The sequence below is a fragment of the Schistocerca piceifrons genome, chromosome 2 (genome assembly GCF_021461385.2).
Source record: "Schistocerca piceifrons isolate TAMUIC-IGC-003096 chromosome 2, iqSchPice1.1, whole genome shotgun sequence".
In the NCBI taxonomy this organism is placed as follows: Eukaryota; Metazoa; Arthropoda; class Insecta; order Orthoptera; family Acrididae; genus Schistocerca; species Schistocerca piceifrons.
The window spans coordinates 369,750,982-369,771,973 of NC_060139.1; the positions used below are offsets into that span (position 1 = coordinate 369,750,982).

General features: G+C 42.6%; 1 protein-coding gene across 1 annotated transcript; it reads right to left on the minus strand.

The window, feature by feature from the left end:
- Nucleotides 1-1,075: 1,075 nt before the first annotated feature.
- On the minus strand, nucleotides 1,076-8,516 carry LOC124776863 (cuticle protein 19.8-like). The gene is made up of 2 exons (XM_047252041.1): nucleotides 8,483-8,516; nucleotides 1,076-1,861 (listed from the first exon to the last, which is right to left on the minus strand). The coding sequence occupies exons 1-2, from the start codon at nucleotides 8,492-8,494 to the stop codon at nucleotides 1,187-1,189; spliced, it is 687 nt and encodes a 228-aa protein (XP_047107997.1). The 5' UTR covers nucleotides 8,495-8,516; the 3' UTR covers nucleotides 1,076-1,186.
- Between the last annotated feature and the right edge of the window lie 12,476 nt (nucleotides 8,517-20,992).

Genomic DNA, 20,992 nt, shown 5'->3' on the forward strand with positions numbered 1-20,992 from the left:
ACATGTCCTGTGGATACACGTTGCGTGTCTTTAATGCAGTGGTTTCCATTGCCTTCTGCATCCTCATGTCGTTGATCATTGCTGATTCTTCCGCCTTTACGGGCAATTTCCCACCCCTAGGACAAGAGAGTGCCCTGAACCTCTATCCGCTCCTCCGCCCTCTTTGACAAGGCCGTTGACAGAATGAGGCTGACTTCTTATGCCGGAAGTCTTCGGCCGCCATGCTGATTATTTATCAAAATTTAAGCAGTGGCGGGGATCGAACGCGATGCCGAAGACGTTTTGATTATGAATCAAAGACGCTACCCCTAGACCACGGGTATAGATAAGCAATCAAAATGGCCATCTCCTTACGCCCATGTCAAATGTTAGTGAATATGTAGCATTATGAAAAAAAGAAAACAAATTTGAAAGACCATTTTTACGTGAAGAAGCTTAATGTCTCCCTGGTACAACGACTGTACATTTAAAATATCTGGAGCGAATAAGTGCACACATCTTTTTCCATATACTTCTGAAATCACACCCAGAGAAAAAAAAAATATTCCACTTTTCATTCACCAGGTAAACATGAAACTTCAAATTGTTTCCTTTCGTAGAACGACAGGCACAATGGTGCTAGCATTAACGCTAAGAGTCCACATCGCTTGATCAGGATATAAGTATTCTTCTGGCAGACCTAGAAACGCGCAAGGGGGCTGTTTATAACAGTAATCGCCAGTAGCATGTCAATAAGTGCCTGCAGATGGACGGACGATAGAGTATCGATAAAACAAGAGAGAGCTAAAACCGATTTGAAGCGTTCGTTTTCACAAAGTTCCGTTGTTAGCACGGACTGTAGAGAGACTATTTTCTTTCAGTTCATCTCTCGGGATTGCCTGCAACACACTAACGTTTAAGAAAAAATTGGCATAATCTGATTTCCTACTTAACTATCTCAATTTTGCATTACCAACATTAGAAAATGGTTTTAGGTTGAGTGTGGTTAGTATTTGGAACCTGGTAGGTACGTGTCCATGTAATTAATACAGAGACAAGTTTTACACATGCAGCTGACAGAAGAGACGCAAGGAAATAAGTATAAGACATCTTTATTTGCATGTTATGGGTACAGAATGAATGTGATTGCGAACCCAGCAACAAGTAGGGTTCAGGGTTGCACACGTGGGAGCCGCCGAATGAGATTTCACGCAATGACAGTCCTACCGTACGGGTAGACAGGGGTAGCGTACGGAGCGGCGGCATAGGTGGCGTAGGCGGGTGCAGCGATCGCTGCCCTAGCGATGGGGGCGGCTGCGATGGCGGGGGCGGCGACGGCGGTCCTCACCACAGGGGCGGCGGCCACAGCTGGGGCGGCGATGGCAGCCCTGGCTACGGCTGGGGCGGCCACGGCCACAGGAGCGGGGGCGGCAACAGGTGGGTGGACTCCGCCCTCCTTGTGCACGACGGCGTTGAAGCCGTTGACGGGGTCTGCGGTGTAGTCGACGGTGCGCACGGAGCCGTCGGGCTCGACCAGGCTGTAGCTGCCCTGGACAACGTCTCCGTCGCGGCTCTCCTGGTGAGTCTTGGAGTCGCCGGTGAGGGCGTCGGACACGCTGTAGCCGTAGCTGTACTGCGGGTGCGGGTCGTACTCGGCGGCGGCCACGGCTGCGGGGGCGGTGGCAGCTACCGGCACTGCGGCGGCCCTCACAGCGGGGGCGGCGACGGCCACAGGGGCAGCGCGGACGGCGGGGGCGGCGACGACAGCCGGGGCGGCGTAAGCGGGAGCAGCATAGGCGCGGGCAGCGTACGGAGCGTATACCGCGGGAGCGTCCAGGTAGATGGCGCGGGCCACAGCCACTACCGCCGCGAAGATGATCACCTGGATGTAAGAACGTACCAGAATTCGATAAGCACTGTTACTTTCTCTTTTTTTTCATTCTCGCAATTACTTTGAAGTTAGTTTCCACGACGGCTATTTTTCGCTATTTGTAAAATAAACCCTATGCAATCGACTACTGCCTTCAGCTAACTAGAAAATTACTGAAAAATATTTTCTTTATACTCCTCTATTCGACGATTGTTATGAAAGAGGCCATATAGCTAGCCTTAATTTTTTTCTGTGATGTTTGATGCACAAGGAAGGGATTAGGTCTCTGGCCTTCTTCATTCCGTGTCTTGTGTCCATTACGTTTAAGGTTCTAAAATTTTAATGACCGATGAACAATCTCGCCTGTGGCGTTAAACGTTCGACAAATAATTAGTAATATCTACTACCCGTTTTAGTGAATGAAGAAGTGGTTATAAGACTAGAAGTGTTTGAAGTAGGAATGGGCTTCAACGAACGTAAAATCATTCTGATTTAGATTTTTCGTAATTTCGCAAAACCACATGTGACTTTCGTTGGGACCGTTCCATTAACATCGTTATTGCCGCATCTCGCACTTATTCCTTTCGTCGCGTAACTAGACAGTTAACGAGCTCCATATCAATGGGGCATTAATCTCTAACCATTATTATAACTAATTTATAAAAAAAACCACAAGTCGCACACAGCAATAACCAGTTTCACCCCTGACGCGCGAGTATCATCAGGTCTACAAAAATTATAGTATTTAGCAATAACAGCAAAAAATTTTAATCATTAAATGGCAGCTAAGGCGAGTGACAATAGTTGGCATGATGAGAAGAAGTCAGGAGGTTAAAAGCACCATGCGGTATCGCAGCTAAACATAAAGTGATGTGGCTTGGATCTGCCATGCTTACTGTAAGCTAACTGATCAGATATATGACCAGAGCAAAACGATGTAAGTTATCACATTTGACAGGGAACGTAACAGTCATATCGATATTTACAAACCATGTACTAACATTATTTTCTGTTGCACCACATCGAAAGATCTGAAAAACCCGTTCAAATTGAACTCACTGTAATCATTTAATAAATTTTGCAAGTTTCTTTCCTTTTCCGTAAATATCTTCAATTCCTCTTCCACTTTAAGAAAGAGCCTTTACCTGCTGTGTCGGTTACGCTCATGCTATTCTGAATTCCTCCTAGGGTGTGCTGGTTGCGTTTAAATACTCGCCTTGACGTACGTTCAGAATTTGTGTAACCATGTTCTTCATAGCGTAAATACTCGTAAAAACTGTGTTCCAGCCTGAATAGTAATTTTACCCATCTCCTCCTTTCCCCACAACATGTTGCCACCGTGGCAAAAATCATAAGTTATTGCGTCGTAAACTGCTTTTAGTGATTAACTTTATCTGATATTGTTTCTAAGTACAGTAATGTTTACACATCTGATGATACTCGCGTCTGATATGCGAAACCGGTTAGAAAATCAAATTTTCTGGGACCTTCGACTGTTTTATCCGAATATTATGGTTGGTTGGTTGATTTGGAGAGGAGGGGATCAAATAGCGAGGTCATCAACCCCGTCGCATTAGGCAAGGACGGAGAAGGAAGTCGGCCGTGCCCTTTCAAGGGAACCATTCTGGCAATTCCCTGAAGTAATTTAGGGAACTCACGGAAAACGTAAATCAGGATGGTAGGTCGCGGGTTTTAACTGTCGTCCTCCTGAATGCGAGTCCAGTGTGCTAACCACTGCGCATCCTCGCTCAGTCGAGTACTATGTGTCGACGGAAATCCTTAAGTGCGTTTACTATGCTTTATTCCATCAGTAGCCTCCCAGTCAGAGCAAAGAAACTACAGTTCAACTGTGGCTGTCACTACTGGCAGGAGTTCATAATTTTTAGAGCATAAGGTGACAGAAATCAATCTATCCCTCTAAACAAGGTGAAACTATCTTCCAAACATACACGGAAAGTATGTGGGCATGGTTTTATTCTCAGTGGAGAAAAATATTGGTTTATTGTTATTTGTCGAATACACTATTAAATTCTGCGCAACTTCCATTGAATGAAGTGAACCACCATTGTGGACATGAAATTTCAACTCTTTTGATCTTATAGGCACGTTAACTACGTGTACAGGATAAACTGAAAGGGAAGAAAACTGAATGTAGAAAATTGCGAAAATTGTAGGCAAATCCATGTGTGGTTTTTTCTGACATGTTTCACTTCAGTTTCACTAACGGAAATGTTTCTTCTGTTTCTTGGCAAAGAATGTCTGCATAGAAAAATGATTTAATAAAATCTTTTTACCGTGCCAATAAAGATGTAACCTAACTAGTGTCAGAAGCACAGAGGGTGGACAAAAATATGTGAACAACGAAAACGCCACACAGTACCGTGCCTAATACGGTGTAGGAAACCTGGAGGCATTCGACACAGTTTGCAGTCCTCTCGTAATGGAAAAATACTAGTCCTATATGATTTTCAATGGAATCTTATACCATTCCCCCTAGTGGCAACTTGAGGTAACGATGATGGAAGTGCATAGCGATGACACACCCTTCTCTCCAAATTAGACCACAATGGCTTTATAATACTGACATCTGGAGACTGTGATAGCCAGGGAAGAAGCGACATTTCATCCTCGCTCTCACATAATCATTCCTGGACGATGCGAACTATGTGAACAGGGAGCCCGTAATCTTGGAACACAGCATCACTATCGGGGAACTAACGTAGTACCACGTTATGGACCTGATCAGACAAAATGGAGACATATTCCTAGTCAGTAATGCGACCTTGCAGAGTAAGCATGGGGCCCTTGGAATACCACTACACTACTGTCTAAATCATCGCCGAACACCCGCACCTTTTCACTCTTCGTACACAGACTCGGCCAGAACTTGGAAACAGTGAGAAACAAGACTCATCCGACAAAATCATATCCCTTCATTGCTCCACGGTCCGTGTTTTATGGCTTCGGCACCACGTTCCTGTTACGGTTGTTTATGTCACTGATGAGCGGTTTTGGAATCCCCTGCTTATGGAGCCTCTTTCGTGTTTTTTGGTACTGACAGTGTTTGCAAGTGCGACATTCAGTTTTACAGCGACTATCGCGGCTGTAGTTCTCTACTTTTTCTTCACAATCTTCCCCAATAACCGACCGTCACGGTAACTCAACACACACACCGCGTTGTGACTTAGCGGATGATGTTTTTCTTCTTTTCCCTATATGCAGTATAAACCTTCCATACGATGCCTCTTGAAACACCAAACACTTCAGCTACCTTGGTTATGAAAGCACCCACCATACGAGCTTCAGCGACTTGCCACATTCGAATTCACTTAGATCTGACATAATGCACTCACATCTACACAGAACACTCTTCCGGTCACGGCTCACACTTGCAATGTATTGACAACATTACGCAGGTGCCTTTCGTGGTCAGACGCAACGGCGCAACCTGCGGAGTTGGTTAGCATATGTACTTATGTTCAAGTTAGCATTTCTTGTAGCATTTTGCATATTTTTGTCTAACCCCTATACTAAGAGGATTGATTGACGGCAGAAAATTTTTCTGCGAAATAGAAAACAGGTAACTTGCCTTCCCTGTAGAAACAAGCAACAGATGCACCTAACTGATATGGTATAAGATTTGTATACTACAGTATCCTATTCCCGACATATGATACAGTATTTAGGAAACAGTACCTTTATCTCGGAACCAAACGTTCTATTGCCAAGATAGTATAAACACTTCTTCGTTTTCGGCGACCGGTTTCAACAGAGTTGCTGTGATCTTCTGGTCTTCAAAATGTTTTGTCACAAAACGTGTTCATTGTGAGTTGGAACTTCATTCTAAGTTGTCATAATAGTGGATAAAATGTAGCATTTTATATAAAGGTTTGTTAGAGATAAAATATTTACAGTCAAAAAACACCTTGTGCGCTTGCTATGTTCGTATATGTAGCGCTCACAGATGATTATTAAGTCAAAAATCACAATATACAGTAAAACGCGCATGAGCACATCTGTTTGCGTTGGCCTGACACTTTCCGTTAATGGAAGACTTAACAATTGTCTGTGGGCGCTACATATACGGACATGGCCATGTGCTCAAGTTGCTTTTTGTTTGTAAATGTTTTATTCTGTCAAACCTGTATATAATGTGTTATTTTTTTCCACTAACATGACAAATTGGCATAAGGTTCCAACTCATAATGAACATGTTTTGTAAGAAAAATTTTTGAAGAGTAGAAAATAACAACGAAGTCTGTCACTTCTCAGTATCCGAAAATTCAGTTCGTTTATCGGTGGAAGAAACTGTAAAATAATTATTTACTGACACTGGAGCATACTAGTTGTGATGATGAGAAGTCACGTGAAACTCATACTCCCGCCTTCCAGATATCGATGTTTACTGATTTCGTTAAATCTGCTTGTAGATTACACTTAACTAACTGCCGGTCAGAAAAAAACTAGTATTATACACTTCCGAATTATATCTTAAGGCACTCATATGTAGCAGTATCTGCAGATCCGGAATATAGTGTTATCAAATCAGAGTAGGAAAACGAAAAGCGAGAGAAGAATTTATAATAAGTGCACCTACGTCGTTTTCCATATAAAACGGTGTTGACGTCTGTCCAGAGGATGAACTGTGCAAGCAATCTGCAGTTTTAGTATTGAACTTTTCCCTGCTTAATACTCTCGACATTTCGAAATTTAACAGTATCAAAACCTTCAGAACATGTCAACAGTCCACTGCAGAAACTATACTCTTTCAAGAACAGGAAATGTCATGGAAGACACCATAATTATTGCATCAGAACGACTCATTAAATGTGTCGTCTTTGATATCAGCGTGCACATTTTGCAAAGCAGGTGAACTATGGAAGATAGGAGGTCTATCCAGAAAGTAACCTTCGTCTTCATGCCGCATAGGAAGTAGTGGGTGGAACGAAACAGTCGCTATATTGGAAATGAAATGAGCGTTTGGCCCCTTGCGGGGCAGGACCGGCCGTCTTGGTGTAGGTCTTATTACATTCGACGACACATTGGGCGACCTGCGGACTGCATGGTGATGAAATGATGATTAATACAGGACAACATCAAGTCCCTGAGCGGAGAAAATCCCCGACCCAGCCGGGAATCGAACCCGGGCCCGTAGGACTGCAATTCGTCACGTTGACCACTCAGATATCGGGGCGAACAGTCGCTATATTGATACACGCGAACATTAGTACCCTTAGAGTTGCGATAGCAAGAAAGTCATAATGCTTCTCATTTCTCTACAGTAGCCATTCAAAATGAGCGTTGCGATTGATAAACCAGCCAAATGTACAATTTGTTCTGTATACGATTTTAAATGACAAAAAATTTCAAAATCCCTGCCCTCGGTGGGTCCAAGCACTCTTTTTTAGGGCCACAAAACTCAAGGGCCATTTCCTGATTTGAAACGAAGAATTATTGCGTTAGTTCGAACGGGACATATCTGAATATTCAACCTATAGCTCAGAGTTGGCTGACAATGATTTCCACCTCTTCACACACATGGTAAAGTGGCTCGGCTCGCAACGCTTTGACCAAGACGAATATACATATATATATTCTAAGATTTTTCTAAGAAATTTGCTACAGTTATTCCAATATCTCATTTATTGGCTAATGGAGATGTCTGGAGATGTCATCTCGGATATTGTTTGGACTAAGCATCCACAGTAACGACATGAAGCTATGAGAGTTCAACAGCAAAATGAACTCATACTCAAGTTTAAGTTCGTCAAATAAACGAGTGATATACTGAGAAAAGCTAAAAAAATGAACAAAACTTTAACTAAGTGTTTAGAAGTTCGTGCTATGAGCTATTGATGGATACCAACTCATATTCACCCACGGAAATGTGAAAGTTATGTACAACGAAGAATGGTAACTTACGCCTTATGTCCCAGGATATTTTTACTATTTAATGAGTAAGCTTTGAAACCTGATAACATAATGCTAATAGCTTTGCTTGAAACTTATATGGAATATGGCTTAGCAATCCAGAAAATGTATTATTGTCGCATATTGTCTAATAGAGACTGAAAAAAAACTGTGAACAGACCGCTACAGAAATTCAAGAATCAGCGCTACGATTTTCTAAGAAAAATATTTCCTACGAGAGAAACTATACAGCATAATACGTTGCACGTAACTGAATGTTCAATGAAACATTCTACATAACGCGTAGAACAGTGCCACAAGATTCTCTTCGCTGATATGTTAGTTAAGTCTCTGTTCTCAGAGATTCTACGGGCGAAGTACTTGCCGGCGCCTGACGTAACGCAAAGAAAGAAAAAGTTGTACGTCAGAGATGGATAGGAAATGGATCGAACTTGTAGGACTGCAGCTAGTTCTAAAGTCACGTTCACTGCGTTTTCAAATAAATCCTACATTCGCTCATACTGATGCGAGAAAAACTCCGCGGTTGAGCTCAACTAGCTGATGATCCAATCGTATCACACTTCATCCATTACTACTTGTAGAACCACTGAGATTACAATACCTGCGTCCTTCGCTATGAGCAAACTAGAAACGTAGAGTGACCACTTTCACTGGTAAATAAAGACACAGGTTAGTGTTTGAGCCGACGGGAGGCCCGCCTACCTTGTAAGCCATGTTGCTGCCGAGACGGTTACCGAACTCTGGCGGCCTACCTGGGACGGCCGGCTTTTATAGCGCACGACTCGGCAACAGATGGCTGAGAAGGCTGCCCTCCGAAATTCTCCATCAGGCATATGTCAACCTGCAGAAACGCCTTCACTGCAAAAGTGGTCGCACCAATATCGGGTCATCTGGTCTGCTGTCCCATCCCACCGCTGTGAGCGCTTGACCTGAATTATGGGCACTAGATCTCTGGTACGAAGACTGTCGATGAATTACCTCGGAAAAAAACGATTTATTGACAAATAGTACGGATTCAGAAGATACCGTTCTTGTGAAACACATCTAACTCTTTATCCTCACGAAGTAATGAGTGCTATCAACGGGAGATACCAGTTTGACTCTACACTTTTAGATTTATAGACACCCTGCCTCACAAGCGACTTCTAATCAAATTACATATCTACGGAGTATCACCTAAGTTGTACGACTGGGTTCGTGGGTTCCTGTCAGGAAGGTCTCACTTCGTGGTAACTGATGGAAAGTCATCGAGTAAAGTCCCCAACGAAGTGTTATAGCCGGCCAGTGTGACCGAGCGGTGCTAGGCGCTTTAGTCTGGAACCGCGCGACCGCTCGGGCATGGATGTGTGTGATGTCCTTAGGTTAGTTAGGTTTAAGTAGTTCTAAGTTCTAGGTAACTGATGACCTCAGATGTTAAGTCCCATAGTGATCAGAGCCATTTGAACCATCTGAAGTGTTACAAGCCCTCTGCTCTTCCTGATCTACATAAACGACATATGAGACAATCCAAGCAGCCTTCTTATATTGTTTGCAGATGATGCTGTCATTTACCGACTTGTAAAGTTATCAGATGATCAAAGTCAATTTGCGAAATGATCTAGACAAGACATCTGAATGGTGCGAAAAGTGGCAGTTACCCTAAATAACGAAAAGTGGGAGGCCATCCACATGAGTGCTAAAAGGAACTCGTTAAACTTCGGTTACACGATAAATCAGTCTAATCTAAAAGCCGTAAATTCAATTAAATACATAGGTATTACAATTATATTAACTTAAATTGGAACGATCTCATAGACAATGTTGTGGAGAAAGCAAACCACAGACTACGATTTATGGCAGAAGCGTTAGAAAGTGCAACAGGTCTACTAAGAAGGCTGCTTACACCTAGGTCGTCCACCCTTTTCTGGAGTACTGTTGTGCGGTGTGGGACCAGCATCATCTACATCTATATTTAAATCTACATCTACATGGATACTCTGCTAATCACATTTAAGTGCCTGGCAGAGGGTTAATCGAACCACCTTCACAATTCTCTATTATTCCAATCTCGTATAGCGTACGGAAAGAATGAACACGTATATCTTTCCGTACGACCTCTGAATTCCCTTATTTTATCGTGATGACCGTTCCACCCTATGTAGGTTGGTGTCAACAAAATATTTTCGCATTCGGAGGAGAAAGATGGTGATTGGAATTTCGTGATAATATTCCGTCGCAACGAGAAACGCCTTTCTTTTAATGATGTCCAGCCCAAATCCTGTATCATTTCTGTGACACTCTCTCCCATATTTCCCGGTAACACAAAACTTGCTGAATTTCTTTGAACTTTTACCGTGTACTCCGTCAGTCCTATCTGGTAAGGATCCCACACTGCGCAGCAGTATTCTAAAAGAGGACGGACAAGCGTAGTGTAGGCAGTCTCCTTGGTAGGTCTGTTACATTTTCTAAATGTCTTGCCAATAAAACGCAGTCTTTGGTTAGCCTTCCCCACAACATTTTCTATGTGTTCCTTCCAATTTAAGTTGTTCGTAATTGTAATACCTAGGTATTTAGCTGCATTTACGGCTTTTAGATTAGACTGATTTATCGTGTAACCAAAGTTTAACGAGCTCCTTTTAGCACTCATGTGGATGACCGCACACTTTTCGTTATTTAGGGTCAACTGCCACTTTTCTCACCATTCAGATATCTTTTCTAAATCGTTTTGCAGTTTGCTTTGATCTTCTGATGACTTTATTAGTCGATAAACGACAGCGCCATCTGCAAACAACCGAAGACGGCTACTCAGATTGTCTCCTAAATCGTTTATGTAGATAAGGAACAGCAAAGAGCCTATAACACAATTTTGGTGGACGCCTGAAATGACTTCTGTTTTACTCGATGACTTTCCGTCAGTTACTACGAAGTGTGACCTCTCTGACAGGAAATCACAAATCCAGTCACATAACTGAGACAACATTCCATAAGCACGCAATTTCACTATGAGCCGCTTGTGTGGTACCGTGTCAAAAGCCTTCCGGAAATCCTGAAATACGTAATCGATCTGAAACCCCTTGTCAATAGCACTCAACACTTCGTGTGAATAAAGAGCTAGTTGTGTTTCACAGGAACGATGTTTTCTAAACCCATGTTGATTTTGTGTCAATAGACCGTTTTCTTCGAGGTAATTCATAATGTTCGAACACAATATGTGTTCTAAAATCCTGCTGCAGATGGCACGGACAGAGGACATCGAAAAAGTTCAAAGAAAGAGCAGTTCGTTTTGAATTATCGAGAAATAGCGGAGAGAGTGACAGGATGTGCATGGGTGCAATCATTAAAACGAAGGTGTTTTTCCATGCGGAAGGATCTTCTCTTGAAATTTCAGTCACTAACTGTCTCTTCCGATTGATCCCACCTGCATAGAGAGAAATGATCATCATAACAATCAGAGCTCACACTGAAAGGTTTAAGTGTTCGTTTTTCCAGCACGCCGTTCGGGAGTGGAACTGTAGAAAAATACCTTGAAAGAGGTTTGATGAGTCCTCTGTCAGGCGCTTAATTGTGAATTGCAGAATAATCATGTAGATGTAGAAGTAAAGGACATTAGAAGAATCACAGACCCACAAAGATGTAACTTCTAGATCGTTATTTACACCGGCTGACAAAAAAAAACTGAAGAACTCAGGAGACATGATCTTTGACAATGCAACTTTGTACACGTACACACCATCGGCAAGTATGTAAATTATAAGAGTGCCTGCCCTATGTCATCCTTCCCTTAGTTGTGAATTTTTGCCTTCCGAGCAGTTTCTATCTGCAGTTAGCGTGGTTTGTGTCACTTACAGAAACTGCTTGAGCCTGACCACCTCTGTGTTCGCTGAGCGCCATATGCTGCTTTCCTGGAAAAGTAACATAGCTGTAATTCCAGGTATAACGATTGTGGTGATAAATTTTCATTTTTTTGTTTTAATAGTACTTCTCCTTTTCAAACGATACCTAGCATTGTCAGCGTCTGTTCAGGCGGCGGGAGTGTGACGGCAGTCACAGGTGCTACTCGTGATGTCATGAACTTCTATGATTAATATGTTCTTTTAATTATGTTTTAGATTCTGATCTGGCCGGGTCTATTAGTACACCGGGTACGCTGTTGGAGAGCTGTGAAATTTTATGTGTTGGCGATGTCGGTGTTGTAAGGCTAGACTCCTTACCGGATTCTTGGAGCCTCGCTGGTTCGGTGTGCCATCTTACACTGGTATCTGATCATTACATTATTAGTAGAACCAGAATTTCAAATCGGAAGGGAAGTTCAAAATTGTTATTTAAAATCTACTTAAACTGTGTTTGTAGCTTGGTTATATTAATACACTTATTTCTGGTTTTCGCCAGTGTTTAAATTCTACTATTCTTTAAATTCTTAGTTCAGTCAGCTAATCGTAGTTTACCAGCTGTTGTTGCACCTTATTCTGGATTGCCTGTTCAGGCAACTATTTGTTGCCACTGTGTTATCGTGCCAATTGACCTTCTGGTGTTCCTAGGCAGCTTCTTCTCGCATGAAAGTTACTTTAGGTACGCCGTGCTGTTGCCTTATAGGTCAGCTAATGTTTCTACAGTCCATGTATTCAATTATCCCAACCTGAGAAGGGTGAGCACACTGGCAGTACGATATTTCTGACCAGCATTTGTGATTCACTGCGCTGTTAGCTTGTTTGAAGAAGCTCTATAGCACAGTGACTGTGCTTAAGTTAAGCTTTATCCTCACTGGTTCGCGTGGGCCTAAATCTTTTCAGAATTTGCAACTTTTTGTCTTTTAGCTTGGATCCCTTTTGGTAAAATGCCCTTTCTGTATCAAGTTTTCCGTAGTCACCTGGATGATTTTATGGCCCTTGTATTGCGTATATTTGTCAGCTCTCTGAAAGGATCATGAAAAATTTTGGCTTGTAATTTAAAAAATTCTTTTGGCTTTGATATTTAAACTTGTTTAAGCAATTCACCCATTACTAAATTTTTGATAGTCGTCGTTACAATTGACTTTCAAAATTTGGTCTCTAATTTAAAAACCATTCTGTTAGCTTGGGACATTTAAATTTGTTTAAACATTTTAGCTGTCACTAAATTTGTGTTAGTCATTGTTAGATTGACTCCTCAAAAGTTTAGCTTTAAATTTTTCAGGTCTCTTAAAAGACCGTGTTGAATCTTAAGTATGCAATTTAAAACATTGTGTGAGACTAGTGTACCTGTGGTATGGATGTTAAATAAGTTACGCCGTTGTGCTCCTTTGAATTCAAAACATTCCACTTATTGTTTTAAGAACTGCTGATTTCTAAAAGATTATTTCATTCTGTTGTACTATTGCAATTTTGTTAAAAATTGTTTAATAAATATGAATCACTTGGAAAATAATAAATAATGTCATAACCTGGGGCCTAGATCTTCCAAGCATTCCTCTTAACCTGGCTTGTGGGACCTCAGTTGGTAGCAGAGAGTGTTTTGGATCCACAGACTTCTGGGTTAAGGGCCCAGGACATATCCCCGACTTACCATTTAACGAAGGTATTAAAGTTATATTGATTTAGGTATGGAACAAATTTGACAATACGTTTGAGTGGACACAAGTGCAGAAACCCAAGGAATATGGCAGCAACGTCAGACTCCCATGGGGGAATGGAGTCATAACAAATTTATGTCAAACAGAAGCAATGTTACAGAAACATCAATAACCTGCTTGCAAGCAGTGGCTGGAATTCGAAAAATGCTATTGAGAAATTTTGGAAAATAGGGGTAATGCTAAAACTACTTGGAAAAAAGAAGATGGCAACATCCAAGCACACTCTACAGAACTTCAGCCATTGACTTAGCCGACTTAAATAAACTTGAAATAGGAAACTCAAGAGCGATAGAAAAAGTTAGTCTCACCTGCTCACTCAGATATTGCTCCTGAGTTTCGAGATATTGCAGCTTGCAATGTTTATCAGTTTTTCATTGAGATGTCTGTTTGCACCTTCACATTGCTAGATTTGACAGTGTATCCTGAAGACTCCTGTACATTTTTGGAGAAGGATCTGATTGAAACATCAAGCCTACTGGCTTTGGAATCTGCTGGTGGACTTAATTGGTGGGTTGAGCTCAGAGCATGTCAGAGTCTGCAGCAACTCGCTGTGTCTGGAGATGGGAATTGTTTGTTGCATGCTGCATCTCTTGTAATGTTATCCAGGCAGGCTCAGGGAGGATGAAAGGTCTTGTTACAGCCTCCTTTGACAACCCAGAATTTGAAGGTCTTATCTGGAAGACCCAGGGAAAATTAAGTGTCTTGTCACAACCTCCACTGACAGTTCAGAATTTGAAGAGCAATGATCATTGCAGTAGAATTGCCATAATGAGCAAAATTCCATTGATCCATCTTTCATAAGCTGTGAAATCTTGTGATACTCAACATAGTGCCATAGTTAATTGCATGAAGCCATCCAGCATACTCTGTCCATTAAGTACTGAGTGTGCATATTAATCAAGATTGTCTCCCATGTGCACCCAGAATACATGAACCGAATTTACAAAGGAAATAGATAACTAGTTATGTACATCTTAATACCATAATGATTTGTCCAGAAAAACATATAATTCCATCTGCATGTGCCTTATCCAAAATGCTTATGTGATATACAGTCAGTAGAAATGGTCATCCCCTAATGTGTAACGCTTCTCAGTAAAGTTATGGTCTCATTTCAATCAGTTGCTTAAACAAATAAATAGTTAATCATAATTCTGGTAGCAATTGTCCATGTTACGTATCCATCCCGATCTTAAAGCACATCACATAAATGAAAGATTTGTATCCAGTTTTCTAGTTACATCCATGTATCTGTCTGGCAAGAATGCTGTAACCACATATACCACATATTGCAGCATTATGAATAACCAAGATCACTACCATACTTAAACTAACTACAATCACTTCCTATGAATGTTAATGAAAACAGAAAAATCCCACTGACAGAATTCACTGAACAGATGCAAATCCAAGCTTATGAGAATATCAAAGAAATACCTACACTACAGTAAAGAAAGCGAAGTAGTACCTGCCATAAAACATCACCGTCTGCCTGACCACATAACACTTCAAGATTCAATAGACAAGATTACTTTAAATGGCGTATATCATTACCAATGGCAAAGATCAATGGCAAAAATCACTTATTCTAAGTACGATATAACACCTCAAATGCCTAAAAATGAAAGTCTCTCAGTTGCACTACACTCTACAAAATACTTGTTACAAGCCAGTATTCAGAATTGCAGAAAATACACAAAAATATATTCCTGCACAAGCAAACTTTAACTCTTCTCCAGAAAATTTTCTATATTGTTTGATTTTATGATAAACTGCATGAAAACTTACAAGACAGCACTTTTCTGAAATCTTTTACTTATATAAAGCCTCTGAACTGATAGTTTCACAAATACATTCCGACAATCACTGCACCTTACGGTGGACGTGAATTTTGGCAATTAAATTTGTTGTCCTACGTTTGCGCAAGGAACCCTCGAAAAATCGTCTGTTCTGCAAGCTGTTACTATTAAGATAATAATGAAACTGTCAATAATAAAATTATATTTACCGTACTTGTGATGTGCAATGCAAGTGGTATCTTATCAATTTTCAAAAAATGCTTCTACAGCAAACAACTTTCGATGTACAGTGCGAGTATACAAACACACTGATAAAGGTAAAGACTGAAGAACGAGGAAATAAACTTAACGACTGATAAATGAGAACAAAGACTCCAAGTATAACTATGCTCCCTTAACAACAATTCACCCTTTCATGAAGTTCTCACAACTAGAACCGTTAGCAAAAATCTATCTTAATTGTTTTCCTGTATAAAATTACTTTCCTTGACACGTATTTCAATTATAAGACAAATCCATATGCTTCACTATAAAACTTTTTGCAGTAAACTTTAACCATACGCAATGCTCTAACAACAAGAAACTACACAATTACGAATATATAAAAAAAAGCTGGATTATCTTAGAAAACTTCCCTTCTGACGTTCTTGCGTTCATATCATCTCATTTCCACAAAATGTTTCCTCAGAGTAAATTACTGCAAAATACTTTTCAAATAATGCCGCCTCCACTACACAGCAGATCAGCTTCCATCCTTCTCAAAGCAAGTACGTAGCCAGACTGTCTGGCGCACACTAACTGCTACTCCGACAAAGTAAAACTAACCTCTCTGACCAAGATCTATGACCCCAAGAACAGACTTACAAAGAATTTGGTTATATCGATATGACAGATGCTAGGTACATTTATTAGATTCGCAATTTCATTCACATTTATGGCCAAACTACCTGAAAATTGATATGGCAAATAGAACAGTCTCCTTTTAACTTATACTGAGTCAGGGGGAAAACTAAATCTAACTGTCCGTAAAAACAGCGTGATAACGACGGTGACGGTTGCACAATTGTAGCAAATCATTTCCAGCCTCTGTTCGTAGTATTCGTTAACGGCTACAGTGGAGATGGTTATCGGTATCCAGGGAAAGGAGGCTTTCTTTAGGTTGGTGATGATGTGCTGGTCTTTCCCTGATCGAAAAGGGTAGAGTGTGGGAATGCTAACCTGATTTCAAGAGCGAGTAATTTTTCTTGACGACCGAAGTTTTCCAGCACCTGGTGGAAATAACTTCTGAAGGTCTTGGCAGAAAGTAGAACATTCTAGCGACGATCTATCAGCGAGAGTAGGAATTCACTAACGTTGGTCCACAACTGAAACCCCTGAAGATCATAGCAGTTTTGTGAAGCAGACTGTAGGTTGCGAAATCGGGGAAACGACTGGCAGCCCTCGTCTAATGTACGAGTATAAGACGTGAAACCTGCAGGAGATGCTGGTGTTTTGCTGTTGTACTTCTGAACTGAGGAAGTGCTGATTCTTCATGATCAATCAAGCTATTTCTTGCAGTTTCAAAACCTGTGAAAATCCGAGAATGCGTTCGCGCACGCAGGCGTGAATTTGTGGATGAGTCGTATCAGTTTTTTATAGGTAAGTGCTGCTGTTTAGGGAATGAGTTCATGCTCAGTAGACGGAGTCCTTGAACTATGTTGAGAAGCCAAACAACTAGCTGGACCGAGCTGTTCAGTGAGCAAGATGCACTTTAGTTGAAGAAACCATATTCCTTTCCATAGCAATTTGAGCACGATGTTTTTGTGTGATTTGTAGAGGCAACTTCTGCCACCGAATGTAACAGCAGCACCAAATGTAGTGGGAAGAGGTAGAAGGCTCCATATTAAAACTTGTCAGAGGTTTCCAAGTGATTTATTGTTTCCAACTACAGTGCCACTTTCCCCTCTGTCTGTGTTACCGGGTCCCGCAATGCTGAGGACACAACTTTGCTGACTCCAAAACGGCTTGGCATGGAATGACTGCCTCAGCGACCCATGCACACACTGCTGTGTGTCGCCTTGTACATCCTCGACGTCAGGATGTGCCAACAGTTGACTCAGCGGTCTTCGCCCCTGCTGCCTCAGCGCCGCTCGCTGGGAGCCGCAACTGGTTCACTGCACGCTTCTTTGCCGTCATGGTTCAGATCACGGGCGACAACAAGTGCCCATGATCCAGGGTCCGAATCTGCGGCCCTCGCCCTGGATGTCTCCAGTGCAGGTTGGGAGCCAACAAGTCTGCCCGCAGTAGCGAGCAGTGGAGTGGCCTGCCGCTGGCTGGCTACGGACCCTGCGTCAGCCTCAGAGGGCTGAACCAGCGACTGGAATGCTGGCGCCCCATCTGCTGCAGCGTGTAGCCGGTGGTGAGACACGCCCCGCCATCCAGGAGAGCTGTCACACTTGAATGCCTTGTTAGAAAACCAGCACCTATTTATACGCAGCTGTGCACCTCTGTTTTGCTAACGCACCACTTCGAGTCACGTACTCACAAAACCTATGTTGCACCAGTGGGCCCCTTCTGCCTGTAACTTGCGACATGCAAACTGCTGTGTTTACTCTTTTCAGTGGTTTGACGGCCCTGTGGCCTCCATTCTGCTTCGCAATCGCTGGTCAGTGTAACTTACTGTCAACAGGCCCGCACCTGGCTGTAACTTGTGGGCTCAGAAATGTTGCACCAAATCTAACTTTCCTATCTTATACTGTGGTGCCACTACAGATTTTTCCCAATTGCCTTTAAATTGTATTTTACGGACTTTTTTGTGGAATTAGCGAGCAGAAGTTGCTACGACTCAACTGGAGTAGGTTTATGACCTGATAGCGATATACATACAGCATTCCATTCCAGTGGTCGGATTTCGAAATCTGCCTTAGAGCTGTTAGACAGCTCTAGGGCTTCAACTATTGACGTTGGAGTATTGAGAAGTGTCACCCTTCTCGTGCGTCAAAACGAGTTTGGCGACCCTTATTTAAATTGGTTATAATGGTATAGTAATACAGAGAATAAATGCAAGTCCACCGATAATTTTTTCCGCTTAAATCAGTGGAGTAGTACATGGCATAACTTGTCCTGCGCGCTGCACATACTCGTACATAGGGGGTCAAAACTTAAGGACGGAAGTAACTTTCACATGATGTCTCAAATGAAGTGTGACACATCTCAATGAAACTTGTGCCATACACAGAAAGAACTGCTGCAGTATAGCACGGAATGTAGCCAAAAGAAATACGCAGTGAGACAAACAGAAATGCCACTTTTATTCAAAGACGGTAACTACACTGGTCATCGCGGTTTATGATGGCTCCCAGAGACATGGTTCTCATGGTGGCCCCCTGATACATGGTTCTTAATAAGGTGCATGATCATCACGGATGGCAGTGCATGTTCTGCAATGTGCTCCCTTGTCGGACACAAGGCTGGTAAGGAGTTCTTATTGTGGGGTGTTGTGTTATGTCACCAGTGCGGTTAACAACTGATGGATGGTTCATAGTGCATGTGGACGTTCTGCAATACGGCTCCCCAACTTCTCGGTGGGATTTAAGTCCGAGGAACGATCAGGCCTGTCCATTCGCCAAATATCCTCTCTTTCTAAGAGCTTCTTCACCTGCACAATTCGATATCGTCGCGCATTGTCGCCCATAACATGAAGTCAGGGCCAAATGTACGACTCAGAAGACACTTGTGGGAAAGCAGTACAGTATTATAACAGCGTTGACCGATGAATGTTCCTTGTTAATAGATTTGGAGATCAGTACGTCTCTGCAACATTATGTATCTCCACATTGTTTCACCTAGACCGTCAAAGCGATCATGTTCGAAAATGAATCTGGATACCTTATGTGTTCCCACCTCTCGCCATACGAGGGTACTTCGAGAATCACAACTCAGACAATCTGTTCTCATCCGAGAAGAAGACACGACTCTACTCCTCATTGGTTCAGAGCCTATGATGTTGGCACCATTTGCAAACGGTGCCGCTAATGTACGGGCGTCCACGGGACACAGTGCACTGGTCACCAGGCAAAGAGACCATACCCGTGCAGCTGCTTGTCACTTTGGAGCGTGGGATTGCGTGTCTTGCAATCTTGTTAAATGTGGTTGCAATTGCACCCTCTGTTTGACGTAGATCCCGTCTTGCTTGTTGCACAATGTTGTGGTCGTATGCCAGTGCAGTTTATTGTGGTCGATCACATCTCGGGCAGCAGTGCCTGTGGTTCTTAACGCCTGCCATGGATGTGGAAAAATGCTGTGAGCAATACCAAAGTCCTACGCTAACCTTCGTCCTTTTTCCAGTTACCCGCTGATGTTTCCCCGTGCGAAGTCATCCAAATGTTGTCTCCGGACCATGTTGTAACGGAGAACACCACCGCAGTGCGTCGAAACTTCTCACTGATTGACACATGCTGTCTTTTCCGACTTCTTCATCTGCCTCGCGTTGCGCCATTTGGCGCTATAGTAACCATAACGTCATGCCACGTGACGTCCAGCTTTCTGTGCACGACTGGGAGACCTCTGGCAACATTCTCTCGCGCTTTCAGTCATTTTTAACGAATAGTTGATATGTTATGGTACTTTATCTAATAAATACTTAAGTCTTGCAGAGCAGTGTAGGTATGAGTGTGTAGATTCTAGATGCCGTTGCGTATAGGTATTCGCGTGACGCCACAGAAGCTCCGAGGAAAAATGAACAGAACGTTTCACAGTCTCATTACTTTTTCGAGACACTTTCCATATTGACACTCATATGATATAACATTCAGTGTCGTGTATTCTAGCCAGTGGAAATGACGGTTCATTCCATTTGTAAATTGTAAAATATATGCTGCTGCTGTGGCTGTAACTGCATCGGATTTTTTTATTGTGCAATATATTTACTTGTTATGAGTAAATACTGACAGTGCTCGCCCGGTTGGCCGTGCGGTCTAACGCACGGCTTTCCGGGCGGGAAGGAGCGCCTGGTCCCCGGCACGAATCCGCCCGGCGGGTTTGTGTCGAGGTCCGGTGAACCGGCCAGTCTGTGGATCGTTTTTAGGCGGTTTTCCATTTGCCTCGACGAATGCGGGTTCCCCTTATTCCGCCTCAGCTACACTATGTCGGCGATTGCTGCGCAAACAAGTTCTCCACTTACGCGTACACCACCATTACCCTACCACGCAAACATAGGGGTTACACTCGTCTGGTGTGAGACGTTCTCTGGGGGGGCCACCGGGGACCGAACCGCACAATAACCCTGGGTTCGGTGTGGGGTGGCGGAGGGGTGAAGTGGACTACGGTAGTCGTCGTGGGGTTGTGGACCACTGCGGCTGCGGCGGGTACGCAGCCTCTCGGTCGTTTCTAGGTCCCCGGTAACATACAATATAAATACTGACAGTAAGAGATAGTTCTATTTCGGATTAGGTACCAAGCATAGTTGGATTATAAAATATTGACCAATGTACCTACTGTAAAAGACGAGATTCAAATTTGAAACGTTTTATGGTAGGTAACACAACCATTATATTCGGCTGCCATAGCATGGTACTGAAGAAGCGGTGAGAGAAAACTGAACCTCTGTTTCCCGTCTCCACCGTTGCCACATCGTTTGCACAAACAGATCGCTGACCTTCCAGAAGGAGAGTGGTTTCACATTTGACAAAGGATATTGACGTTTTAAACCTGAAACCACTTCGCATTGTGTGGTATAATATATATTCTGGTTACTAAAATGAATATAAAACAGACGTAAGCTGGTCACTGGTAAAGGAGTTTGTGAATAGGACTGAGGACAATTACCAATGCTGTACACAAGTAAAA